The 27,900-nt window shown below is 44.8% G+C and overlaps 2 protein-coding genes across 2 annotated transcripts; one reads left to right on the top strand and one right to left on the bottom strand.

The window, feature by feature from the left end:
* The first annotated feature begins 436 nt into the window (after window positions 1-436).
* CUNH11orf16 (chromosome unknown C11orf16 homolog) lies at window positions 437-10,428 on the top strand. The gene is made up of 7 exons (XM_039244634.1): window positions 437-858; window positions 987-1,168; window positions 2,417-2,573; window positions 4,642-4,876; window positions 5,462-6,121; window positions 9,408-9,569; window positions 10,365-10,428. The coding sequence occupies exons 2-7, from the start codon at window positions 1,005-1,007 to the stop codon at window positions 10,370-10,372; spliced, it is 1,386 nt and encodes a 461-aa protein (XP_039100565.1). The 5' UTR covers window positions 437-858; window positions 987-1,004; the 3' UTR covers window positions 10,373-10,428.
* On the bottom strand, window positions 10,326-18,861 carry AKIP1 (A-kinase interacting protein 1). Its single transcript, XM_039244633.1, has 6 exons — window positions 18,777-18,861; window positions 18,328-18,555; window positions 17,780-17,860; window positions 15,474-15,578; window positions 14,031-14,105; window positions 10,326-11,170 (listed from the first exon to the last, which is right to left on the bottom strand). Exons 1-6 carry the CDS (start codon window positions 18,858-18,860, stop codon window positions 11,030-11,032), a joined length of 714 nt encoding a protein of 237 aa, XP_039100564.1. The 5' UTR covers window position 18,861; the 3' UTR covers window positions 10,326-11,029.
* Between the last annotated feature and the right edge of the window lie 9,039 nt (window positions 18,862-27,900).

Genomic DNA, 27,900 nt, shown 5'->3' with positions numbered 1-27,900 from the left:
TCTCTGTAGGGGCAGCTCCCTCCCTCACAGGACTCCCCTGGATTCAGGAGGGTTTCCCACCATGACTGCCTCTTCCAGCAGTGGAAAAGTCTGAGCTTTGGGGAACTGAGGCTGCAATGACCTTTCTCTCCAATACCCTTTCTCCCCCTCTTCCAAGAGAAACCCTCTTCTCCCTCACCCTGCCGATGTCTCCCAAGACCCTTTGCCACCCCTGTGCACATGCTCAGTACACTCAGTCCACAGCATTCCTGCTGCCTCACATCCATGACAACCTGCTTGGCAACCAGGAGTCTGTTGGGCTGAGGCTCTGAGCTCCAACTGTCAGAACGGACTCAGGCTGCGGTGGAGGAGTTTGGGGCTGTGAGTAAGTCCCCATGGGGTCAGCCCTATGGGCTTGGGCAGGGGCAGACCTTAACAGAGCTCTGGTGGGCTGGGGCAATGCAGTGTGGTCTTGGGACCTGGGTGGCAGCTGTCACCTCTGAACAGGTCTTTGGAGTACACAACCCTGGGATCTCAGCTTGGCCTGGTGCAAGAGTTAGTCCTGTAGGCCATTAGGCTAGGAAGGGAGTCTGTGGCTTAGGATAGGGGTCAGTTTGTAATCAGGGTTAGGCCAGCCATATTTGTATTGTTTTACCTCTGGGAGTCCCTACACCTGGGGAGAAGGAAAAAACATGCATTGAGCTACTTATATGCCAGGTTCATTCCACATATTCTCTCCTGCACCATAACTGAAGCGCAGTGGTGGCGTGAGCACGCAGCCTGCAAGCTGTGGAGGATTTAAAGATCGGCTTGTCTAAAGTCACAACTCTTGCCCTTTCAATCCCTGCTGTATCTCCTGAGCCGAGGTTCCCGAGGCAGGTGATTCAGAGAACAGTCTGTGGGAGCAGTTGGAAGCTGCTGAATGGCAGAACTGAGCCCTGCTCCAGCCAGGTGCCCTCTGTAGTGCCGTGGGCTGCAACTCAGGTAATGGTGGTGCTTGTTCTCAGGTGGTTTCTCTGAAGGCCATGGAATCCTCTGCAGGGCCCGGGATGCCTTTGCCCAAATACTGCAGTGTGGTCGCAACCCTGAAGTCCCCGTCCTGGGCTGGTGCTGCTCCTTGCTGGGACTTCTTCACCTGCCCCTTTGCTGTCCAGGTACCCTGGCTCAGCCGGCACATCCCCCTCACCAGGTACTACTCTCTGCTTCTCCGGCGGAAGTGACGTGCACCCCCACCCCTACCTGTTGTTCCCCTCTGGTCTTGTCTTTCGATGGCATACCATGAGGGAGACCATTTGCTTCCTGGGAAGGCTGAAAGGGCTCTTCACTGGGTGGGCTTGGGGTATTATGTCACTCGTGTCTGAACTGTGCTCCGTGTAGCACCTAGTAGAGAGTGGCAGGTGGCAGGATTAGACGTGGAAGAGAAGGAAGTCAGGTGTTCACCAGTTAAAGGGTTTCTAACTCAGTTTACCATCAACCAGAAGACTTGCCCTGGCACAATGTGAGAAATTAGGGTTTCTGCAACCAACAGGTAAGGCAAGGGTCTCCAGGTCCCTCCACAAGTCCCCTCAGTATCCCTCAGTTATCCTGGCCTTTCCTGACTAGTTTCCTCCGTGGGCTGTCTAAAGTGTGATTGCAGAAGGGAAAGGGAGCTCAGCCCTCAAGCACACACAAGTGGGGTCAGTTCCAGGGACTCACTTGTGTCTGTGACACTCGGTTCTGTTCTACCCAGGTTAGGGACATGCCAACTTGAACCCTTAATAGCCCGGCTTTCTGGATTCAGCTATGTGGACCGTCTCATTCAAAGCCAGAGTTAAGCATCCCTGTATCCAGGCTTGCCCACAAAGTAGCTGCTTCAGAAACCCATGCCCGGACTCAACCATTCCACACCCCTGGTTTGGCCGTGTCCACAAAGCTTTTCGGGAGTAGCTTCTCCTTTATTTCTGTCTCTCGGGTCCTTAGCTCCTCTGTGCTTCCTCTATTCAAATACTTCCTCCTCCCTTCTGACCCCACAAGCAACCATCCAATTTTACCCCTTTAGCACTACCATCCAGACATGCATATGAATCCATCTTGGATTCCCACACACCACCTTAGGATTTATCTCCTCAGTGCTTTCTTTCTGGTCTGCTGTTCAGTCTCAGAACCAGTGTTAATTCCCTTGAATGTATCAAGGCTAATCACATTTTTTATGCCCTTGAAGCATTTCTCAGTCCCCGGACGATATTCCCTTTCACTGTCCTCTTCTTCTGCCCCTTCTAGAAGTGTATCTTAGTGTACTGAGAGTCATAGATTGCCAGCCACCTTCACATGGATTTCTGTCTCACATAACTTTATATGTCATACACCACGGCATTGCTTAGAAATGTGAAATGTGTTTCTCAATATTTTCAGGGCTTGATCTTCTCCATTCCCTAATTTCACTTGTTTTTTTCCCCAGATATGCCTCTTACCACCCATGTCTCCACATTGCTGACTCAGCATGGCAGGGGCCTGGCTGGTTGGGAAGAGTTGGAGATGCTGCTGACACTTGGGTCCTGGCAAGAAGGGGACCAGATGGCTTTTATTACTGGGCTCAGATAAAGGCTGCTCCAGAGGCAAGTTCCTCACACATCCCAGCACACTCCTCTAGATGGCCCTGTCACACCTGCTATGCCTCAGCTGTGTGTGTCCAGCAGTTCAGTTTCTTGGATAAGCACACATTTTTTTGTGACCAGGTTCCAGAAGCACTGTAATGTCAGTGAGTGTATGAGTCTGCTAGGGCTGTGTAACAGAGTAACACAGCATGGTGGCTTAAATAATAGAAATGTATTATCTCTCAGTTCTGGAGACTTAAGTTCAGATGTTGACAGAGTTGGTTCTTTTTTTTTTTTTTTTTTTTTTTTTTTTTTTTTTTTTTTTTTTAATGTTTTATTTATTTCTGAGAGAGAGACAGCATGAACAGGGGAGGGTCAGAGAGAGAGGAAGACACAGAATCTGAACAGATTCCAGGCTCTGAGCTAGCTGTCAGCACAGAGCCCAACGTGGGGCTTGAACCCACGAACCGTGAGATCATGACCTGAGCCAAAGTCAGACGCCCAACAGACTGAACCACCCAGGTGCCCCTAGAGTTGGTTCTTCTGAAGGCTGTGAGGGAGAATCTGTTCCACATGCCTTTTCTGATTGACTTCTGGTGGCTTGCTGCCAATCTCTGCTGTTCTTGGCTTAAAGAAGTAGCACCCCAATCTTTGCCCCATCTTCATATGATACCTACCCTCTGTGCATGTCTGTGTTCACATTTCCCCTTTATAGAAGAACATCAGTCATTGGAGGTCGCCTGGGTGGCTCATTTGGTTCAGTGTCTGACTCTTTGATTTTGGCTCAGGTCATGATCTGATGGTTTGTGACTTAAAGGCCCGCACTGGGCTCTGTGCTGACAGTACGGAGCCTGCTTAGAATTCTCTCTCTTTGACCCTCCCCTTCTTGTGCTCTCTCTCAAAAATAAATCAATGAATTTAAAAAAAAAAAAAAAACATCAGTCACTGGATTAGGTATCTACCCTCCCCCAGCCTAATATGGCCTTCTCTTAACTAATTATATCTTCAATGATCCTATTCCCCAATAAGGTCATATTTGGAGGGGTTTGGACTCTTAATGTATGAATTTGAGGAAGATACAATTGAACCTGTGACAGTGAAGAAAGTTTGCAGTAAAAAGTGATTTGTCCAGGAAAATTCAGTGTGTTGAATTATGGGCACCAGCCTAAAGGAAAGAGAAGCCAACCCTTCTGACCACACTCATGCCTCTGTACCCGCACACACAGAAGTGTTGTCCTCCACGTGCTGAGAGCCAGGCCTGCCCTGCACTTCAGTGGCTGTTTACTTCCTTGGGATTTTTTTTCTCTTCGTTTCAGAGTTAGACTTTGTGCATGTGGATTCATGGAGGGAAGACTAGTGTGAATTTCCATTCAAAAGTCATTTTGTCACTTTTCCAGTAGCTAAATGTGAATTCAAATGAAATATTAGCAGAGTTTTGTTTAAGGAATAGGTTGTCTAGTGATTAAAGTAATTTTTTTGTGGTTAATTTGTTAACCAGAACTTATTTCTCTTTAAAATCATACTGAGTTCTCAAAACAGCTTGTACTTTTCAGCAGCTTAAGTACTTCCTTGCCCTCTCTTTTATGATGTCCACTTGCTAAGCCAAATCTTTCCTCCCTGATGTAATGGCAGTGCTGAGGGCTGCCCTCACATTAGGCCATAGCTACTCCTTGCCCATGTGGGTGTGGGCCTGTGGATGCATATGTGACCCCTGGTTGGTCTTGGGTGCAGGGACAACACTTCTGGGGAATCCTAGCAGAAGAGAGAGTGCACTGGGGAAAGATCCAGAGGAATCAGGTTATCCCTGGGAATTGCAGTCCAAATATATAAAGGAGCAAATACAGACAGGAAAAGGAAGGGAATGGGAAAGGGATGGCAGCAAGTGATAAACAAAAGTTGCTCGTGGCAGAAAGGGGTCGAGGGAAGAGCGTCCACACGGCTGCCAGCCTGTTCCTGTCCCTGTCCCCTGGCCCTCACTGTGGGTAAGCACGTCCCCAGGCCTGGTTCTAGGACATTGTAGGGAACCACAGTGCTTCCCTGTTCTACTCCCCAGTGCCAGATCTTATGCTGAGTGTGTTCTTTTCCACAGCTGGAGAGACAGGGGGCCCTGCTTGTGGAATTTGAGGTTCCCATCATCACAGACCCAAAGCTGCCAGCCCAGCGGCAGAGCGTGGTCTTAGAAGAAGATGTCATTTGGTTCTTGCCATGCGTAGAATACTCACCGCAGCTGGGGGACAAGGTGCTTGCACCCTGGGGGCCAGACCAGCAGGGGTATGGCCCTGGCATGATTCTCTCGGGCTTGGAGGCGAGAGACCCCCTGAGAGGTAAGGGGAGCTGCTTTGACCTATCAGTTCCCAGAGGGGGCCAGGCTGGTATGAGAGAGCCAGAGGTGTCTTAGAGGTGAGCGTAGGGCCTTAGCGCTGTTTAAAAAAAACCTCACCCCCTCACTTGCAGTTTAGTCCTGGATGTGGCAACAGAAAAAAAGATCATAACTTTCAGATTATAAAATGCTTTCTATCAGGGAAAAACAGACTAAAATTATTATGTCTGCATTGGTTAGCTAACCTATGGTGCGATGGGGCCATACTCATGACGGATTCCCCCATCAAGAGAGTCCCCTCTACAGGGTGCACCGGCCAGCATCGTTGTAGTTTAGACAGTGAGATGAGGAGGCCTCTCCTCTTTCCCCTCCGAGGATGCATTTTGACTTTGACCTGAAGATTGAGACAGAGAGGTGCCTGCAAGTGCACTGGGAAGTGGCCGTAGATAGGGGGCAGGTGAGGGAATGTTCCTGGGAAGGCTCTCCAGGGAGGGGAGGCCAGCAGAGCAGAGGCTGCCCTGAGGTTTGCTTTCGGGCTATGACATAGAAGAGGTATAACCAACAAAATGTTGCTCTTTCTGTTGCGTAGCATCAAAAGGAGGAGGAATTACTGTTCGCTTCTGGAATGGCAGGACAACTACTGTGCCTCTGGGCCGGGTCAGGTGGGTGCCCCCAGCTGTGTGGAAGAAGGCTGTGGAGAGGCTGCACAAGCCTTTAACCAGGCAGTACCCCAGTCCCCTCCTCTGGGCCCCTTGCTGCTCTCTGCTGGGACCGGTCGCTGGATGTGTCATCAGTGGGCTCTCTCCGGCCACTCTGTTCTTGTGCCCGCCCTGCCTCCCCCACACCTGCTGCCAGCTGCTGTGCCAGACCTGCCTCTGCTGCTATCCCTGGGCAGGACCCACCTGGTGGCCTCTAGCCAGGACCTCAGAGGCCACAGCCAGAGAACATCCAGAGGTGGAAGTGAAGCCCACAGCACAACTTTTGCCACTAGAGGGTCCTGAAGAAGAGGAAGTAGTAGCAGTGCAAGCTCCCATTAGTGTTTCCTCCTCTTCTTCCTCCTCCTCTTCTGAGGAAGAGGATTTGAAGGATGATCTGGAGATGGGGCTCCCGCAGAGACTGGCAGTGGACAGCACAGTCAACATGGACCCCATCCTTCTTGAGAAGTCTCCGAGGAGGCAGGGTGGCCTCTGCCAGCCCGAGTGGAGGTATTGGAGGAGAATCAGGTATGAGCCCAGTCCTGGGAAGCCAGGTATACCTTCTGAGATCCCTGCTCCCTTACCTCCCATGTATCTCTTGGGAATCTCATGCGTGTGTCCACTGTACTGGGATTGGAAGTAACAGGTTTTCAACAGGCCATGTTGAAGGGGAGGCTGGGACAAGAGGGAAATCGTGGGTTTCCATTTGAGCAATAAAACCCACTAAGAAAGGATGGGCTGAATTTTGTGTGAAGGTTTGCATCCCTGTTTAACAGCTGTCTTTTCCTCTTTTACTAGTCTCTGCTCACAGGGTACTGCTCTTGTCTGGTTTGGCTTGCCCCATAACCCCATTTTTTTTTCTTGGAGCCCTTGAGTTTTCTCTAGATGAAGAGTCAAGAGAAAACTGGGTGCCTGGGTGGCTCAGTCGGTTGGGCGTCCGACTTGGGCTCAGGTCATGATCTCACAATTCGTGGGCTTGAGCCCCACATCAGGCTCTGTGCTGACAGCTAGCTCAGAGCCTGGAGCCTGTCTTTGGATTCTGTATCTCTCTCTCTCTGACCCTCCCTTGCTTGCACTGTCTCTTTCTGACTCTCAAAAATAAATAAAAAACATTAAAAAAATTTTTTTAAATGCCCCCAGGTGTTGATTAGAGTCTTCAGTGTCCTGAGAAGCACAGAAACTGCTCTTTGAACATTGGTGGTCAGGCCTTACTCCCCAGATGGTCCCCGTAGTAAATCAGAATGGGAAGAAGCAGGGTGCTGCATCATACTGCTCACTCCTTACAAGAAGGGAGGTCATGTTACTGTTGTTGGCAATCCACAGCCATCCCCACCTTCACCTTGATCTAGGAAGTGCATGACATGCTCCCCTCATAGGTTTAGAAGCAGTCTATCGCTGGCATGCCTCACGCCTGTCATATCTAAATTCCCAGTAAGCCCCAGCAAGAGCAGCAGCCTAAGTCAGCTGGCAGAGGTGGCTGGGATATGCCCAGCCCTAGACCAGATTCTTGGGGCCCTGGGGTCCCTAGTGTAATATCAGTGAGCTAAATGAACATTCAATCTGAGGCAGGAGGCTATATGGTTAAAGAACACCACTCCTAAGGGCTTAAGGATCTTGAGGCACCACCTGGATTGGGACCCACTGTGCATCCCTGTTTGAAGCGACTGCCCTGTTTCCAGGACAGCTGAGGCTCAGCCAGAAGGACCTCTGAGCCCCTGAGGATTTCAATCTTGCCCCAGGGGTAAGAATTTTATTGGTCTTCAGTTCCAGAAAGTTAAGAAATTGTTTCTACACTGAGAAACTTTCTTGGTGACTCCTGAGCCCCTGTGTTTTGGGGTGGTTGGGAATGGATAGGGGTTGGCTGCTTTGGACTTAAACTGAGGGCTCTAGACCTTCCTTGGTTTTCAAAGTGGGGGATCTTTCCCCTACTTCTGAGGGGGTAACTGAGAAACAAGAATGCAGCTGTGTGCAGCTGAGCTCCTCCTCCCCTGAGAGGAAATTTTGTACTGAAAATATAAAGGGGGAAGCAGGTTCTTGGGTTCCTGTGAAATGGGTCCCTGATCCTACAGTGAGAGGTGGTGAGAGGTGCTGGCAGAAGCTACTTGGAAACAACCGTTTCTACCAGATATACCCTCCCTACAAGTGATAGTATAAAGAAAATGGTGCCCAAACCTTGAGTTTTCATGCCAAATTCTCCATAGCTTCCACTGCCTCCTGCTTCAGCAGATTGGAGAGAAAAGCTGTACCTCCGGCAGAGAGGAGTCTGTAGGGAGCAACTGAGCCGCACTGGGCTCACCTTCAGGGAGGAACGCCAGTGGGGTAACAAGAGGGGCCATGGAGGTTAGACACACCTGGGCACCAGGTGTGCCTTCCCACTGTTGTAGCTCTGCTCAGCACATCATTCCTCCTCGACTGGTTCCAGACCTGGTTAAGTCCAAACAAACGTCCCCTAAGCATCCCCTGCCCTTCTCTCCCTCCAGTGCCCAGCCACCACATTCAGTCTCTCTGCCCCTCACCACATTTAAACAGATCTGCTCATAAGTGTCCTGTTCCCTCCCAAATGAATTCTAATTGGCTACAGAGAAGATAAATATGGTACCTTTAGGTACTTGGCCTGGTTTTCCCTTAGGCACTAGATCATTTGTTATGCTCCAGGCAAAGGTTAATTCTTAGAGCTGAAACGTGAGGATCACAGGACCTGCCCTCTGCCAGTTCGCAACCCTGTGCCCAAAGCTGTGGGGGAATATACTTGAGTTGGGGTGTGGAGAAAGGGGCCATTCCTGACCCTTGTCACAGGTGGGGCATTGTGGGCCAAAACTAACTAGTGAAAATGAGGTGCATCAGGGTTGGAAACGATGGGAACACCAGAACTTTTCTTTTTCTTCCCGTTGGATTTTGTATGCTTTTGAGGAAAGATGCTGCTTTGTTTCTCCTAACTGTGCTTGATGGCCATCAATCAACTACTGATGCCTAACAGTCAGTCTTAGGCTCTGCCTTATAAGAATCCCCTTGTGTGGGTCCCTCTGCCCTTCATACTTTGTTATTTTTAAGTTACTGTTTGATCCTCACCTAATAATCCCAGAGAGGCCAGGTTGCTGGCTGCCCAGAGTTATGTTGCTCTCCTCCCTTGCTTACGACTGAAACAAGATTCAGCCTGTAGTTTTCAAAGCCAGGAAGGGGATGGATTCCTGTAAGTACTCCCTCCTTTTTAGATTAGTGTCCTATTCCCAATGGAGTCACAGCTTCCAATATTTTGCCCCATTCAACCTCTTAAAACTTGTTTTCCCAGCAGCTTACCACCTCTTCCTCATGATCAGTGTGATTTATAAGCTCCTTTGTCGTTGTCGTTGTTGTTTTTTAATGTTTTATTTATTTCTGAGAGAGAGAGAGAGAGACAGAATGAGCAGGGGAGGATCAGAGAGAGAGAGGGAGACACAGAATCTGAAGCAGGCTTCAGGCTCTGAGCTGTCAGCACAGAGCTCGATGTGGGGCTCGAACCCACGAACCGTGAGATCGTGACCTGAGCCGAAGTCGAATGCTTAACCGACTGAGCCACCCAGGTGCCCCAACAAGCTCCTTTGACAGGTGGCAGTTGGCTACCTTTGCTTCCCCTACTGGCTGGTCTGAAAATCAAGACTGATACCTTCTCCACCCAATTCCAGTTCTATCCAAAAAGCACAATGGCCAGAAACGACTACCAAACTTTATTTCTCTTTAAAAACAGCAGTGCCAGGAGCTTACAGATAGTTAAGAGATTCTGGGATCTGTGACATAGTTCTACTTCAGTCATTAAGACTCATCGCATGGTGGCACACATAACTAATTAAATTTGGGGTTTAGGAACAAGACATGGCAACATCTGGAAAGAAGAGAGGGACGGCAAACAACAGAGGGTACGAACCCTAGTGGTGGGGAGAACCCAGGGGCTGGTCCTGGAAGCGAGCAGCATGAAGCCACCGCAGAGCCTGCCAGAGGAAGCAGAACGCAGAAAACGGAGTCAGGGTATGTTGACACACCAGAGGGACAGGAATATCCCTCCAACGGAAAGCCCTGAGGAGTCAGGTAAAGCAGGATGGCCGGGAAGGGGCTTCTCAAGGACTCCTTGCATGGCTCTTCATGCTCCTTTTGGGAATGAAAAATCCCATGCTCTCTTTTCCCGGGAAAATGCACAGACCCACAATTCTGCATTGTTTCAGAAGGCTTACAAAACCCCTGACGCTGATTACAGTCTCCTTGGGGAGGCAAGGATCCCACTGAAATGACACTTTACCCTATGGTGATGGGCATGGGTCTGCTTTATCAGGTCCTCTGTCCGTGGGAGTCTGTTCCTCCCTAGGAATGCTAATATAGCTCTACATAAAATTTAACTTAAATCATAGAAAATATTGGGATTCTTCCTGAGGAAAGACTTGTTACGTTCAGATTGAGATGAATTACCAGGCAACCAAACTGAACAATGCAGCAATACTGTTGACATGGTAGCTTAAAGTTTAGGGCACACCAAGGACTTTTGAAAACCAGTGACTTTTGGGGTGCCTGGGTGGCTCGGTTAAGTGTCCCACTCCTGACTTCAGCTTAGATCATGATCTCACAGTTCGTGGGACTGAGCCCCACATTGGGCTCTTCCTATGTCAGGCTCTGTGCTGACAGCACGGAGCTTGCTTGGGATTTTCTTTCTCCTTCTCTGCCACTCCCCAGTGCACATAAATAAATAAAACCTGTGACTTTTGATCCTTAAAATTATAGTCAGCATAAGACTCTCAGGATATTTTTTTATTTTTATTTTTTTTTTTACAGGAAGCTAAAACAGTAGGGGTGGCAAATACCCTAGGAGGCATTACAAAGTGGCTGACAAGTCCTCCTTCAATGGATGGAGGCAGAGTGCAGGCCTCAAGTGACCATCGAATAAGCATCAGCATCTTCACCCATTAAGGGTTCCTGGCAGACGAGTGGCAGGAAGGCACCTGCCACAGGGGCAAAGGAGTGTGGTGGCTGTGGCTAGGATTCCCTGCTGGGGGCTGGGGAGACTGCTCCAGGATGCCTCTTCCACAGAAGGTGCAAGGGATGACTGGCCTGCTGTGGGCAAATGTGTCCACAGTCTCTGCCATCATAAGCCTATAGCTGGGCGTGAGGGACAGTTTCGCCTCTTAATACCAATAAAAAGGAATTCTCTTCATTTCCAAATCTCTTCCTTTATTATCATAATTAGTCTTTACCTCGAAAGTAAGCAGTTAAAAACCATTCAGATGCATCACATTATTTTCAGCAAAAGGTGGGGAGTGGGCACTTCTAGAGGTAAGCTGAAATAGGCACTGAAAGAGACAAACTCCAGTTCCCAGGAAGGCTGACCCTCTACAGTCAGCACTAAAAGCAGGAGTAATGTGTAAATATTAAGAGAATCATGTGACTTTATTCTTCTTGCTACTTAAGAAAAGGTGATGTGATGGCTGGGATGGTCAACATCACACGGGGAAGACCAAGTCCACACTTTGTCCTGAGTCCACTGCTACCACGTGAGTCTTGGTTAAGTCATTTGCACCCACAGTGACAGAATAGGTCCCTGGATATACTTCAATATAGAGGTCCTTGGAGATGTTCTCCACCTGCGAGGAAAATCAGATATTAGCAGTTTAGAGATTTTCTATCACAGTGCCATCAGGGTACCTCTGGCGGGTGACCCCTGTGTGCCAGAAGTGCAGTGTGATGAAGCACTGATGGGGGACACGGAGGTCCTCCTTTCTAGGCTCAGCCTGGGCAGATAACAGGAATGTCATTTAGGGAAGTCTCCGCCTCTCCTTGTGCTTGTTCCCTCATTTCTAAAACTGTGATAATACCTACCTCACAACATATACATGAAAACACTTTGTAAGCACTAGGATGTTACAGGAACATGAAGGATCCTAAACGGGACACTTTAGTTGTTGCAGAAAGATAAGAATTAGGCAGAGGGAAAGACTAATGATCATCCTGTTGGGGATCAAAAGTGGAGAGTGGCACTTCTTAGCACGAATTAGCAGTAATGACAAGGCACCATGGAATAATAAGACCCTGTCTTTTTAACTGTGCTTTACTAACTCAGGAGGAAGATGAACTACTGTCTTCTCCGAAAGCGGAGCACACTAGAGTAGATCCCGTTCGGTTATGTGGCAAGGCGGCTGGCTGGCCACAGCCTCCCCTGGAGGACTGGTTCTGCTGTAGTACAAAGCATGGGAAGCTGGACTGAACAGAAAGAGTTGTGTGTGGGGCTGTGCCGAACACAGACCATCTTCCAGGGACAGATTCAACACACGGCTGGGAAGTGGGTAGATGTGCAGGCAGAGGAGGGGTCTCAGTTCAGATGGCTGACGGAAGGCCATACACTGGAGAAGAGCCCATAGCGAAGAGTTGAAGCTCGCATCCCGCAGCTGGGACACCCCGCAAGCTTCCTCAGTGCTCAGGGAGAGCCGGAGGCAGGAGCTGCCCTTTCTGCCATCATATCCGAGGCCAAAACCAGCCAGTGAACTCCACGAGGAGGAATAAATGGTAATATTTATACTTTTATCAAACTGCCTCCCTGTCCTCCACTTTGCATACATTTAAAGTAAACTTTTCCCGGGCACCCTCCTACACTGTTGGTGGGAATGTAAACTGGTGCAGCCCCTCTGGAAAACAGTGTGGAGGTTCCTCAAAAAATTAACAACAGGACTCCCCTATGACCCAGCAATAGCACTTCTAGGAATTTACCCAAGGGATACAGGAGTGCTGGTGCATAGGGGCACATGTACCGCAATGTTCACAGTAGCACTCTCAACAATAGTCAAAACATGGGAAGAGCCTAAGTGTCCAGCAATGACAAATGGATCAAGAAGATGTGGTTCATCTATACAATGGAATACTACATGGCAATGAGAAAGAATGAAATCTGGCCATTTGTAGCAACGTGGATGGAACTTGAGGCTGTTACGCTGAGCGAATTAAGTCAGGCAGAGAAGGACAGATAGCATACACTTTGACATATAGGTGGATTAGGAGAAACTTAACAGAGGGCCATGGGGGAGGAGAAGGGGAAAAAATAGTTGGGGAGAGGGAGGGAGGCAAACCATGAGAGATTCTTGAAAGCTGAGAACAAACAGGGCTGATGGGGGTGGGGGGGTGATGGGCATGGAGGAGGGCACTTGTTGGGATGAGCACTGGGTGTTATATGGAAACGGACTTGACAAACTATTTAAGAAAAAATAAAGTGAAGTTTTCCTTGGGCACCTGGGTGGCTCAGTCGGTTGAGCATCCTACTCCCTGTTTTGGCTTAGGTCATCATCTCACAGTTTTGTGAGTTCGAGCCTCCAGTCGGACTCTGCTCTGACAGTGCGGACGGAGTCTGCTTGGGATTCTTTCTCTGACCACCCCTCCACCCCTTTCCTCTCTTGCTCAAACTGTCTCTCTCTCAAAATAAATATATAAAACTTAAAATTTTTTTTTAAAAAGAAAGTGAACTTTTTCCAAAGCTGCTTTAACCTTTGTCCTTTCATGCCCAGTTACTGCAGAATTGGCCTTATTATCATTTAAGTGATACGAATGCATAGGACTCTACCACAACTATTCACTGGTCATTAACTATGTAAGTACACAAAAGTAGGTCTCAGAAAATACAGCTATATCAGAATCGCAGAAAGCCAAGGCTACTTCATTTGTCTGCAATAAAGGAAACATGGGGGTAAGGTAGGCATTTGTGATTCCAACAGCATGAATATCAGGCAGATTAGCATTACCGAAATTCAGCAAGTATGGGAGGCATCTAAACCTTACACTACTTGTGCTAGAAGCAGAATATTCGTCGTTGCCACTAACTCTAGTATATTCCAAATCCTGGCTAGTAGCACACTGTATACACATAAAGATTAAGCAAACTATTGCAGCAACAAGCTAGAGTTCTTTTCCTCAGAATTCCAGCCCTTCCAACTTCCAAAAAATTCCCCGGGTTCATGAACTAATGAGTATTTTATCCTAAAAATGAAAACCTCATCACTGTGTTTTTTACATAGAAACATTTGTGGAAAATGAGAACAAATCCCTTCAAATGTTTTGGAACTCGATCTAACCAAATTTATATGTTTCAGAATTTCAGCAATGGTTTTCACTTTGTAAGCAGGAGGGTCAGCGCCCCCCCTCCCCCCCGCTGCTTGAACAGATGGTGGGATTCCAGCAGGACCCAGTGCCAGCCCAGCTGGGCTGTAGGAATGGAGATGAGAATATTTCACATTCTTTCCAACCACAAGTATGAGTCCAAGCACAGAGAGTATCCCTTAAGCTGCAAGTGAAGGAAGGATACCAAGAAAACATAATTTTATATTGACTCAAAATGCTGTACACTCTCCTTCTTCAAGGGTGAAACCTCCCAAATTCAAATACAAAGAATTCTCTAACCAGGTCAACTGGTTCATGGAATTGCAGAGGTGGTGAAGCTTAGAACAGGGAAGACGTACTCACAGGCTGCTGAGAGGCCTCTAGAGCACACTCTGATGCGTGAGAGATGCCTCCAAGACCAAGAGAGGTGTCTTGTCTCTGAAGAGATAAGTAGAAACATTGATTAGTGCCCAGACTTCTGGATTATAATAAGAAACTTTCTCTTACTTGATGAGGATCTAGTAACTGTCCTGTCAGTTTCTTCTAAGTTATAAAGGCTTTTAGTGAACTCTGTGAGGTATTTGTAGTCAGAAGTTTACCATGATTATTGTTTTATACTTACATGGGCTTTGGGGTCAGACCTGAATTTGAATCCTATCTCTTGCTTTACTGGAAGGGGCAGATTAATTTCTCTAAGTCAGTTTCCTAGTCTACAACATGGGGATACTACATTGGAGATTTAAAGTGCAAGAGTGACTGACACTTAACAGGCTCTCAAAAAATAAAATTCTCTTCTGTGCTTCTCCCAGGAGTGGGGGTACTTGATGAGAAAGGCAGAACTGATAAAGTCGATTTCCCTTAGAAGCACCAACTTACATTTTATAGGAAGGGATGGGAGGGGTAGGACTGACTCTTGCTCACTTGTAACCCCTTAGGGTCAGGCAAGAAAAGGGAACCCAGGATTCAGGCTGTGGTGGAGCTCCACACACCCCAGGCCAGGGAAACGGGAGGCACCTGCAGCGTGCATCCAGCCCTCGCTTACATCCCTGCGGCCTTCTCCCATCCTTTACCTAAACCCATAGGTCAGAGAAGTCAGGAACCCAATCTGTGGATTAGACTGTGAACTTAAGTTTGCTGCCTTTAAGTACAACTAGGGGAGTTTAAGAAGAACAAAACAAAACAAAACTCTCCTCTCTTCAAAACAACAACGGACTCCTATGGCATCAGTTCAACAAGTAGAACCTTTGGCTTCCCCAGCACGTGTGGTAAGAGACAGGTAAGGTGGTAGTGAGAGGCCTGTAATTGTTCCTTACTAATACCAGCAGTTTATGTCCTAATACTTTAGGAAAAGAAGTCGGATACAAGAGACACCCCGCTCCTTGCACTCCCTTCTTAAAAATTACCAAAGACATGATAATTATCATTACTTTAGGGTGAAATATGTGGTTATTAAAAACCTCTTTCATATCCGTAGATGTAGGAGAGGATATCTGGAGCTCTCTTCTTTAAGCCTGTCCAAGAATCCTATGACTCAGGATTGCAGGCTCAAATGAAGATGCTGCGATGGCATCAATCTTATCTTTTGGACAAACTCCTACTTCATTTTCACTGCTGCCAGGTCTCCAAGGTTGGGGGCTGATACATTTCCAATAAACACTGTAATGCTGAGACACACAGTAATCCCCAAAATACAAATCCAGCAGGAGCTCCTGAATACGGGGAGTCATTTCAGGGGCGGTGGGGGCGGGGGGGATGTGTGTGCGAGCGCGCGCTGAGAGCACAGCATGGACAGTTGAGGATACATACCTGACCACTCCCCCTGTCACAGTGTAAATGCAGCTCTGACTTCCCTCTGTGATAACGAGAGACGTGGGCTGCCCCTCCTTCCTCCAGTACAGATGAATAATATTTCTATAGAAGTAATGTGAAAGATGTTGGTAACCAATAGTCTTATCAAATTAAAGAAAAAAAACCCTGCCTGCCACTTAGGGAAAGTGTGGTTAAGGAGGGACACAACAGAGCAAAGGTATATTATCTACTCTCTTGATAGGCCTATGAAGTTAAGGAACAAATCTGAGCCCATGTAAGGGGAAAGGAAACTGCATTTGGCATCGCTTTGCTGCCATCTGCTGCCTTTGTAGGGCAAGAACTCTGGCCAACTACAGTTGGGCAGGTTCATGCTCTTTGCCAAGTTAAATAATTGTCACAATGTCTTTGCCCCAATGTCAAGTACATATGCCCTTCCATCTCCTCTCATCACAAGTTCTGATGAGCTCTTCCATGTTTATTGTTTAAGGACAAGGACAAGGGAAGAGGGGTGCATCTCCTGGAGATTTAGAAATACAACAGGAAATGTAACAAAAACTCAACAGCTAGGCAATTGTTCTGTCCATACAGAGGAGGGGAGGAAGAGGCCTGTAATTTTAGGAGAATAGTCCAAAGGATCAGAAAGCAGTTACATTTTTTCTTGTATACTTCCTTTCTCCCCCTCGAAGTTAACCTTAGACTTGCCCTTGATTATGACCAATGATGAGGACATCACAAATCTGCTTGTTTTGAACACAGTGTAAAAAAGTGTTTAAGACATAAGACCAAAAGAATGAGAAGCTGGGGATAGCATCAGGACATAGGTCTAATGATGTATTTCAGGGGCTCCTTCAAAACTGTAAAGGCAAGCTCAGAACACTTTTTAATTCTATCTTGACAAAGCCAAGGGATTCTGAGACTCCATTCCAGAGTGGAAACTTGAAGTAGAGACTGAAAATCAAAATAAGACCACCAATTTTCTAAACCTCAAACCAAAGACTAACATTATTCCTTTTACTGAACCATGTACCAAAACGTTTAAGTTGATCACTTCACAGAAGGGCTGAAGTTATGGATTTTTCTAAAACCATTTAACAGAATAACATAAAAATATTCCCTGGACCATATCTCATTGATTGGAATCCTGTTCTCAGAGTCATAGGAATTTTACAAAAGATATATAGAGAGGAGAGATTTTTAAAAATCTTAATATATGAAATTGAATCATGGTATTCCTCTCCTTCTCCCTGTAGACCAGCATCCTTATAACCACATTAAGAATCACATCATGTTAAGGCTGGAAGAGACCACAGAGTCTGCTGTAACTTCTAAACAATACAGTATCTTGCATGCAGGTAATTTCCTTGGATGCCAGCTGGCCTGCCTTCACCATTCCCTCAAAGTACTTAAAGGTCACCTTAGCATATGGTTTTGAGAAGAGGATCATTAAAAGCTTTGTACACTCATATCAGTGAATGGTACCAAAAATTTCACTTAAGTTCCTCATGCTGACAGTTCGTGACAATTTTCTAGTGTTCACCTCTCAGTGGAAACCAAAGAAACGGACCCTAGAGGCTGGAAAGCACTTTAGAGATCCTCATTTTATGAAAAAGAAGGTAGGCTGAGAGAGACTAACTGGCCCAGGGCATTATAGCCAGTAAGTGGCAGAACACGGGTGTGATTCCTGGGAGACTGCTCCTGCCATTAGAGCAAACCACCTCTGATGAGGGGACTGCATCTGTTCCACATAACAACCACCTTTGTGGCCAACAAGTCATATGGACTCATAGGGACATACTTAAAAACAAATTACCAGGGACTTGAAACAGAGGTTAAGTTCTAGTGTAGGGATTTTGTTTCAGTTTTTGTTTCAGTACATTTCAAAAACCAGAAAGGCTCGGTTCCAGTTTAGAGTTACCTTACTGATGTTTTTTAACTTTAGCTCAGTTCAAAGTTAAAAAAAAAACAACCCTAATATCTGGACTTGTTCTGGAATTCAGCAAATATGCTTCCCACCCCCTCCCCCACTAGTCTGAAAACAACAGCGAGGAGAGAGACCTTTTGTGGCTTGTTTACTGTTGCATCTTCAATAATACTTACGGAATTAGACATGCAATAAATATTTGTTGAATAAATTCTAACTTGGATTTATCATCTGGTTTAAATCCCTGTTTACAATCTGCCCTTGAAGGCGAGGCAGAGTAAACAGGCAGTCTCCACAGAGTCTCCCTAAATTCCACAAAGATCCACTTTGTGATCCATCTGCAGGTGGGTCAGGGGCATGGCTTTGGCTTACACCAACTTACCCCACACTGACTTGAAGTATAGTCCATGAATTCTGCCATTGTTCTGAAGGAAGCACTGAGGGTTGGCTGTCTTTCTTCTCTCTATTTGAATAAATGGCAAATCACAGGTGAGATCTGGTATTCCCTACTGGAGAATGAAGTCATTTGGGAATAGTGTGGTTTTTGCTTTTCGAAAGGTCTCTGCAAGTTTAAGTCAGTAAGAAGGCTCTTACTGTGAAAGAATTCCAATCTAATGGGAATTTATCCAAGACAAGGAAAGGTTTGCAAGCTTTCCTGTAAAATCAGATGGTAGCATGTAATAATTTTTTTTTTGTTTTTAATAAAAAAGTAACCTACCAGGGCCGACCACTAGTGGTACCCTAAACTACCCAACAAGAGTCTGTCAAATGTCAAGAGTTTTCAATGGGCATTTCCGTTCACTGTCCGGTTACTTTACAGCTTCCGCCAAGGACAGGACCCCTCAGGTGCTTCTGCTGGGCGTGCCCAGATTGCCAGCAGGCCACAGGGAGCGAATGAATGGGCTGGTCCCCAAGCACAGGAGCCCTCACCTCTCCCGGGAGAAGGTGCTGGGAGCCGGCGGCCGGCCGTCTTTCTCGGTAAGGCTGCTCCCGGGAAGTGACCCCCACGCTGCTTCTGGGGAGCTCCCGCGAATGCCAGTCCACTGCCCTCCTCTTGGCCCGCTCCAGCACTTCTTGACCCAGCCTAGCGGTGCGCTGCAGGGCACGTCGGTCCACCCCGTTCAGAGCTGCGGCCGCCAAACAGTTCTCCATGTCTCCCTGCGCGGGTACATACACACAAACACAGGCGGCTCAGCGGGTAGCCAGGACACTGCTCCAGCTGAGGGTGGGAGCCCCAGCCTCGACCTCCCCGGCGACCACTGCCCCCGGCTCCGCCCCCAATGCGCTCTCCAGCCGGCGCCCAGCCGAGAGCAAGCGGTGCGCGCAGATCCCCTCCATTTCCGCCTCCCAGCTCCCCTCGGTAGGGGGCCCTCACCGACCCGCCTCTCCAGGCGCATGCGCTCAGGGTGTGTTGGAGCGGCAGGGCTGGACCTGGAGAACCCTGCGCCCGCGCAGCAGTCCATGGGGGGGCGGGGTTTGTGGCCTGCGCAAACCCCGCCTTTTGCGTACTGGCGGCGGCCCTTGAACGCCGGTTGCAGGGCTAACTGCCGGGCGCAGGGGCGGGGCCCTGGCGGAGTGCGGGGCGTGGAGGTCTGAGTCGAGCCTGGGCGGCCGCTGGCTAGCTTGCGCCTTCGGGGGAATCTCAGGTGTAGGTCCCTCGTCTTCCGAGGTCGTCTCTAACGCCTAACGTGATGGACTCGGCGTGAAGTTCGTTAGTCTCCTGTTGGGATAAGAAACTGGGGAATAAGACCCCTGCCTCCAGGCGCCTTTTTGTGCCTGGTCTGTATTTCGGGATATCGCTACTCCAAAAACTTTGAGATGAGTAGGAGAGGCCACATAGTGAGGCCGGCAAGGTGGCGCTTGGAGAAGAGTTTGGCCCGCCGGCTGTGTGCAGTGGGACTCTGGCCCTCTGCCAGAAGGCAGGTGTTCAGGGCTGGAGGGGCGCCTGAGTTCTATGTACCCTGTAACCCCTCGTGGTGGCTTCCTAACTTCTCCATTGGAGAGTAGGGACTCACACATTTTTGGAAGCCTCTTGGGAGGTTGAACCCAACTTGCACCAACGTTTAAGAAGCTATGCGTTGTTACCTTCCACTCCACTTCTCACCTCTGGGTTATTTGATAGAAGGTATAGCTCAAGGTCTGGCTACTAATTAGCGCTGCGCACAGCCAACAAAGTAAAGCCTTGACGTTCAGGAAAATCCACTTTAAGGGATACTGCTCAGTGGGGGTCATTTTAAGGGACATAAGGAAATCAATGCTGAGCTAGTCTCCTCAGCAGATGGCTTGATCAGCAGTTCTGGGCCACCAGGATACTACTGAAACCTCCATCTGCACTGTGGCTCATTTCCTGCTTTCCCTCTCACAGAAATTAAGTGGGAGGCTTCATTATCGTTGGGATATTTTCAGTGTAGTATAAAATATTCTAAAACTTTCCCTCCAATAAATGTTTTTTATTGCCTCCTTTAGAACTTAGTGATTAGGTGCACATGGTCCGGCATATCCAGTCTGGAGAGCTGAGTTTGAATTCAGACTGCCACTTTTTTGCTGTGTTGATAGTGGGCGAACAAGTTACTTCCTTTTACCTCACTTTTCCTCTTCTCTATACGCGGGAATACTGACAGTACCAACCTCCTGGACTGTGAGCTTCTTGAGAGTGGGGACCATGTCCGTTTTGTTTACTGAGTTTCGGGTGCATCTAGTATTTTATCTGTCACAGAAGGGGCTAAAAATAGCTATTGAATGCAGTGAATTAGGAATTGGGTTGCTGTGTGTGTGTGTGTGTGTGTGTGTGTGCGAGAGAGAGAGAGAGAGAGAGAGAGAGAGAGAGAGAGAGATAAATTCCTCTAAAATGTTTAGCCCAATGCCTTGCAAACAGTAAGTGCTCCGCAGATTTAGTGAGCATTGTAATGCTCCAAGCAGGTTCTAGGACTTGTGGAGAATGGAAAGTGGATCAGGTTAAAGCAAAATAAAAACAAGAGAATGATGCACATAAAATCTGTAATGCCAGGAGTCAAATATTAAGATTTTGTTCATAAGCTGTTGTTATGAAATTGATAAAGTGCTATGAAGCTTAGAGGAGAAAGAGGTATTATCCAGTTGGTGGTATCAAGAAAGGCTTTTTAGAGAAGAAGGCATTTGAGCAAAGTCTTCAGGGATGTCCCAGGAATTAATAAGAGATATTTAAAATACCTGTTAACTGCTTTTATAATGAATGTGGTTTGGGGTAAGACAGAATTTGTTTTTCTTTTATTATTTATGAATTTCAAGATCCTGGCTCTATAACTTTTAACTGTGCCTATGTAACCATGATTACCTAACTGTTCTCTACCTCAGTTTTGTCATCTTTAAAATGGGAATAATAATAGTATATTCCTTATAGAGTTGTTGTGAGAATCAAATAATTTAATACATATAAAGTGCTTTGAATAGTAGGTGACGCATAGTAAATACTCAGGAAATATTAGCTAGTATTATCTTAATCAGACTTCAGCCTTGTCTCCCAATATATCCTTTCTTATTCTATATCCATACCTTACGTCACTTGGCTTTCTTCCCCAGGATTCTGTTACTATCTCCCATTCCCAATTCCATTCCAATTGAAGCATTACTTTTTACCAAGTCAGTTTTTTAAATCTGCTATTCCCAGATGCAACCTCTGTTTCCATGGCCTTTTTTTTTTCATATTGATGTGCTTATCCCAATCTGACTTAAATTATATGTAGTTATGCCTCATTTTCTCCCAAGGTAGAAACCGTTCCTGTTTTGTCCCTAAACATCCAGGGCTTGTTAAGCAGTAGGTGTTCAATAGGCATTTGTTGAATTTACTGCCTTAGTTTTTTATTTAAATAGATCCTTGTAGGCCAGATAACAGTTGGCTTCTTGGGAAAAAAAAATCTACCTACATACTTTAATGAAAATAAGGAACATTCAGTTGTAACTAATTTTCCCAGAATTTAACATTTAGAAATATATGGAAAGAAGATCCTTGGAATGAAACTAGAACCTAAACTCTGACATGAAATTAAGTCTTTGCATTTATTTTTATATTTATAAACATATTTATATGTATCTTTTTAAAAAATAATTTCAAGGTTTGAACCATAAATCACATATTGAGGATCCTTTTTCTCTTTTTTAAGATTGGATGGGAATAATGGAACATGACCTACCATCAGGCCCCATGTGGATCAAACGCACCCCAAGCCAGGTATTCCTTAAAGCCTCTGGTGGGATTTGGAAATAGAACAGAAAAAAGAGGGAGGGCATGTGAGCAGGAATGCATCTGATTATCAATGGAGAAACGAACTGTTGGTGTAAGTCTTTCATGATTTCTTTTTCATGAGGGTAAATACATTACAGAGAACACTAGAAGTTGTCTAGGTTATATTCTGGGGAATAGCTGAGTTGGAGGACATCTTCATTCCTGTAATCTGTGGAAAGAGATTGATGCTGTATTTGAGACTTCTTGAGGAGCAAAAAAACAAAACAAACAAAAAACTTTAGTGAAGAGAAAATGTAAATTATTTTTCTCTGTGTGAAGAAGGCAAAAAAAGGGGTTAAAAACCTATGATGTAAAAGTGGGTATCATGCCAGAGTTAGACAATGATTTATACTGTACATACCAGAGAATATATAAATCATTTTATTTGACAGGTGGTATTTTTATTTCTTCAGCAGACTTAGGGAGCTTTAGAATCATTACAGCTTTGTAAAGTAGTATTATAGACTGAGTCATTAGATCATTCATTTTGCCTGATTACATCAACTCATTGGGTTTTTGGAGAATGAAAGAAAGTCATTATGAAAATTGTCATCTTGATTATATAGATTAAAGAAACTGGATCAAAGTTCTGAGAATTAGCTTTCACAACCTGTTAAAAAATTGGAAGTTAAAAAATTGATTGCAGAGCAGGAATGATTAGGGAGAAGGTTTGTCATTTTAAAAACCATCAGAGATTAAAGGAATAATAATTTTGGTAGATATAAATAGTTGGAATCCATGTCGAGTTAAAAAAAAACTACCTTATTGAGTTGAGATATAATTTACATTACATTACATTATATTCACCTGTTTTACATGTATAATTCAATAAATTTTAGTAAATGTACAGAATTTTGCAAACATTACCACAATCCAATTTGGGGACATTTCCATTACCTGGAAAAGATCCCTGTGCCTACCATATGCAGTTAGTCTCAGCTCCCACCTCCAGAGCCAGGCAACTGCTTTTCTGCTTGCTGTTTCTATAAATTTGCCTTTTCTAGGCAGCTCGTATTATTGAGTCATACAGTATGTGACCTTTTTTTATCTGGCTTTCACTTAGCATAAGGTTTTGGAGGCTCATCCATGTTGTAGCAGGTATCAGTACTTCATTTCTTTGTATGACTGAATAATACTCCATTGTATGAATATCCTACATTTTGTTTATCCACTCACTAGTTGTTAGCCATTTTAATTGTTTTCATTTGAGGACTATTCTAAATAATGCTGCTATGAAAGATTAAGTACAAGGCTTTGTGTAGATACAGGTTTTGATTTCTCTTGGGGAGATACTTAGGAGTGGAATTGATGAGTGGTATGGTAAATTTATGTTTAACACTTTAAGAAACTGCCAAATTGTTTTCCAAAGTGGCTGTCTCATTTTAAATTTCCCCAAGTGATTTATGAAGGTTCCAGTTTTTCCAGATCTTCCACATTTGATTATAGTTATACTAGTGGGCATGAAGCAGTAGCTCATTGTGATTTTAATTTGCATTTCTTTAATGACTGTTGATGTTGAGCACGTTTTCTTGTAGTTATTAGCCATGCCTATTCTAATGTCTATTCAATATGTCTATTCAATAGATGTCTATTTAATGTCTATTCAAATCTTTTGCCCATTTTAAAAAATTTATTTACTTTTTAATTTACATACAAGTTAGTGTATAGAGCAACAATGGTTTCAGGAGTAGATTCCTTAATGCCCCTTACCCATTTAGCCCATCCCCTCTCCCACACCCCCTCCAGCAACCTTCCGTTTGTTCTCCATATTTAAGAGCCTCTTATTTTTGTCCCCCTCTCTGTTTTTATATTATTTTTGCTTCCCTCCCTTTATGTTCATCTTTTTTGTATCTTAAAGTCCTCATATGAGTGAATTCATATGATATTTGTCTTTCTCTGACTAATTTTACTTAGCATAATACCCTCTAGTTCCATCCACGTAGTTGCAAATGGCAAGATTTCATTCTTTTTGATTGCCAAGTAATACTGTATTGTATATATATACACCATATCTTCTTTATCCATTCATCCATTGATGGACATTTGGGCTCTATCCATACTTTGGCTATTGTCGATAGTGCTGCTATAAACATTGGGGTGCATGGGCCCCTTCAAAACAGCATACCTGTATCCCTTGGATAAATACCTAGTAGTGCAATTACTGGGTCATAGGGTAGTTCTATTTTTAATTTTTTGAGGAACCTCCATACTGTTTTCCAGAGTGGCTGCACCAGTTTGCATTCCCACCAGCAGTGCAAAAGGGTTCCTCTTTCTCCGCATTGTCGACAACATCTGTTGTTGCCTGAGTTGTTCATGTTCCCCATTCTGACAGGTGTGAGGTAGTATCTCATTGTGGTTTTGATTTGTATTTCCCTGATGAGGAGTGATGTTGAGCATTTTTTCATGTGTCTGTTGGCCATCTGGATGCCTTCTTCAGGAAAGTGTCTATTCATGTCTTTTGCCCATTTCTTCACTGGATAATTTGTTTTTGGTGTGTTGAGTTTGAGAAATTCTTTATAGATTTTGGATAGTAACCTTTTATCTGATATGTCATTTGCAAATATCTTCTCCCATTCCATCATTGCCTTTTAGTATTGCTGATTGTTTCCTTTGCTGTGCAGAAGCTTTTTATTTTGGTGAGGTCCTAATAGTTCATTTTTGCTTTTGTTTCCCTTGCCTCCAGAGATGTGTTGAGTAAGAAGTTGCTGTGGCCAAGGTCAAAGAGGTTTGCCTGCTTTCTCCTTGAGGATTTTGATGGCTTCCTGTCTTACAGTTAGGTCTTTCATCCATTTTGAGTTTATTTTTGTGTATGGTGGTGTAAGAAAATGGTCTAGATTCATTTTTCTGCATGTCGCCGTCCAGTTTTCCCAGCATCACTTGCTGAAGAGACTGTCTATATTCCATTGGATATTCTTTCCTGCTTTGTCAAAGATTAGTTGGCTATACGTTTGTGGGTCCATTTCTGGGTTCTCTATTCTGTTCCATTGAACTGAGTGTCTGTTTTTGTGGCATGCCCATTTTTTAAATGTTTATTTATGAGAGAGTGCAAGTTAGGGAGGGAAAGGGGGGGACAGAGGATCCAAAGTGGTCTCTGTGCTGACAGCCCCATGTGTCTCGAACTCACAAACTGTGAAATCATGGCCTGAGCTGAAGTTGGCCACTCAACCGACTGAGCCACCAAAGCACCTCAATCTCTTGCCCATTTTTAAATTGGCTTTTTAAAAAGTTATTATTGAGTTTTATAAGAGTTCTTGTTCTGAACTAGAATTCTTGATCAGATGTATGATGTATAAGGATATTCTTTTAGTTTGTGTCATGTTTTTGGTTTTCTTAATGGTGTTTCTTTGAAACCCAAACATCTTAAATTTTGATGAAGTCCATTTTCTTAATTATTTTCTTTTATGGATTGTGCTTTTGGTAGCTAGGAAATTTTTGTCTAACCCAAGGTTAGGCAAGAGGTTTGCCAAATGATGTGTGTATAGGTGGGGGAACACAACATCAAGTCTGCTATGACTTTTATTTTCTGTTGTGTACAAGTTCTCACATTCAGACAGTGAATACCTAGGACACGGGCACATCTTCCAAACCACCAAGGATGTGTGAGAGCTTATTGAGGTCCACTATGGCTAGTGTGCTCCCGGGTCTCCTTGTTAAGTTTCTGGCTGGTCCGTTGCTTCTACCAACCAATACTGCAGTCTCAGCCAGCCGTGATGTTGATTTTCCCTGATCATTTACCACTTGTTTTCTAGGGTCCCTTAGTTCAGACCATACACTGGACACAAAATCAAGTCAGTCCCCTCCAGCAGTAGAACTGCTGGCTTTCATGACTTGTCCTGTCTTAACAGGAAAGGAAGTGAGAACAGCCTCTGTTGTCCCAGATTCCCACTTTTCTCACAGAGGTTCAGTAGTTTTATTATTTATTTTAAAAATAAATGTGTTTCAAATGTTTAATGTTAATTTATTTATTTTGGGGGAGAGAGAAGAGAGACAGACAGACAGACACACCATGAGCAGGAGGAGGGGCAGGAAGAGAGAGAAATCCAAGCAGGCTCCACACTCAGCATGGAGCCTCAGGGCTCTATCTCAGGACCATGAGATCATGACCTGAGCTAAAATCAAGAGTCAGATGCTTAACCAACTGAGCCATCCAGTTGCCCCCAAAATAAGTGCTTTTCAGTTTTTTGTGTACCTCTGGTCAGTTTCCAAAACATAAAAACGAAAAAGGCTGAAATGCTTTTTTTTTTTTTTTTTTGACAATTTTGTATAGTTTTATTGTGGCTTTGGACAGATGATTTGCCAGTCTCCTCACTCCATCATTCTGGAATTGCCCCTAGGTAGAGTTTTGATGTCCTAAAAACTGACACCATATATCCTTTTTTTTTTTTTTTAAATGTTTCATTTATTTCTAGGAGAGAGAGAGAGAGAGAGTGAGCAGGGGAGGGTCAGAGAGAGAGGGAGTCACAGACTGGAACAGGCTCCAGGCTCTGAGCTGGCAGTCAGCACAGAGCCCGGCGCGGGGCTCGAACCCACGAACCACGAGATCATGACCTAAGCGAAAGTCGGACGCTCAACCGACTAGGCCACCCTGGCGCCCCTGACACCATATATCCTGCCTGATGTAGCAGCTTTTTAAAATTAATATTTAGATCTTACCATCCCCTTCCAATTTTACATCCTTCCTAGACTTTTAAAACACAATTCTTGACTCTCTTAAGGTTTCCTTTTATATATTCTTTTAGGATGAAATTTATATTTGTTCTTTCCATCAGTATGTCTTTATTTGTTCAGTGGTCATTTAAGTCTTTATTCTATATTGATGTTGGAATGTATTTGCATTTCAGGAAGCTCTCATAGATCGAGTAGGAATCCAAATTTCCAGGATTGGAATTAACAACAGTTCTAGAGTAAACTTTGGTTATATGTTCTGGTCTGTGCTAAGTTTACCTAATTATAATTATAGTTGTATCCCATTTTAAGACATAGTAGAAATACATTAAAAATTTAATAATAGGGTGATTATATTATTTAAAATATGCTGTTCACACTCAAATATTTGTATCCTTTAGTTTTGTGACTTTTTTCCAGTTACACACCGTCCTCTTAACATTGTGTAGAGACGAAAAAATGGTCTACACAAAAAGTTTCTTTTTTTTTTTCCCCTATGAGACCCAATAATAACTAAGGCAAAGATGTCCTATTTGGGAGAGAGGAGACATAATGGGGGGTTATTGGAAGTTATGTCTGGTGGCTGTAGACTATGAAAGAGGATGCATGACTCCTATGAATCGTAGGATAAGTGTCAACCCAAAGTTGAGGTGGCTCAAATTATTATCTGAAGTTACCTGATTGTGGGATGAGGCATGGCAGTAGAGAGGTATATCACCTTTCATCTTACTCTGTTCCTTGGGCTGGGGAAATTTTCTATCGTGGACTGGGCAAGATTAGGCATAAGGTGAGTGGGGCAGAGAATGCTTTCATTATGAGAAAGGAGGAAAAGAAGATGGTAACCAAATAGAACATGCAGCCTTGTGGAGGGAGGAGGTACAAAAGGGCTCACTAGGCTTGACACAGGGCAGAAGATTTCTCTGACTAATAGTAGGTGTTCTGAGTGAACAGAGTCAACAGCTAGATTCTCATCTTCCTTTTTGAAGTTTAAGAAAGTAAAAATCAGGTGAGGTCAAAGGATTATTTAGTAAAAATGATAGTGAGATTTGGAGGTCCATTATCTGATGTGTAGCATGGACAGAGGGAGATAGACTAGAGAATGTTTCAGCCTAATTGGTCCTCTGACTAACTTATTCTCTGACTTAATTTTTGTACTAACATCTCATTTTATAAATCCTAGCTTAGTGTCAATGCTAGCACTTATAAAATGAGATGTTAAAATAAAAATTAAAGTCATGGATATGAAATACTTTGAAAAACACATTGCTACATAAATGTAAGAAATGATCATTGTGGTAGTGCTAAAATATTAAGAGCTACTGCTAAATGAAACTTTCTCAAGATAAAGTTTCACCAAAGTTGCAATGAAAATGAATGGAAAGATATGGTTTAATTTACCACAAATTTCAACAAGCATGTGTTGAGTCTATCCTTGCTGAACAGTGAGATTTCATGTGTGTTAAAAGTAAAGGACAGATCACTTAAGTGACATAGACCTTATAGGTACCACGATTTTAAAATCCTTTTCTACTTACTGTGTTTATGATGCTAGTTTAAACTGACTACATTTGCTTTGT

The sequence above is a fragment of the Hyaena hyaena genome, unplaced genomic scaffold, assembly GCF_003009895.1.
Source record: "Hyaena hyaena isolate Hyena2069 unplaced genomic scaffold, ASM300989v1 scaffold_245, whole genome shotgun sequence".
Lineage (NCBI taxonomy): Eukaryota > Metazoa > Chordata > Mammalia > Carnivora > Hyaenidae > Hyaena > Hyaena hyaena.
The sequence above is the reverse complement of the archived record's forward strand: the minus strand, read 5'-3'. Positions and strand labels throughout refer to the sequence as shown.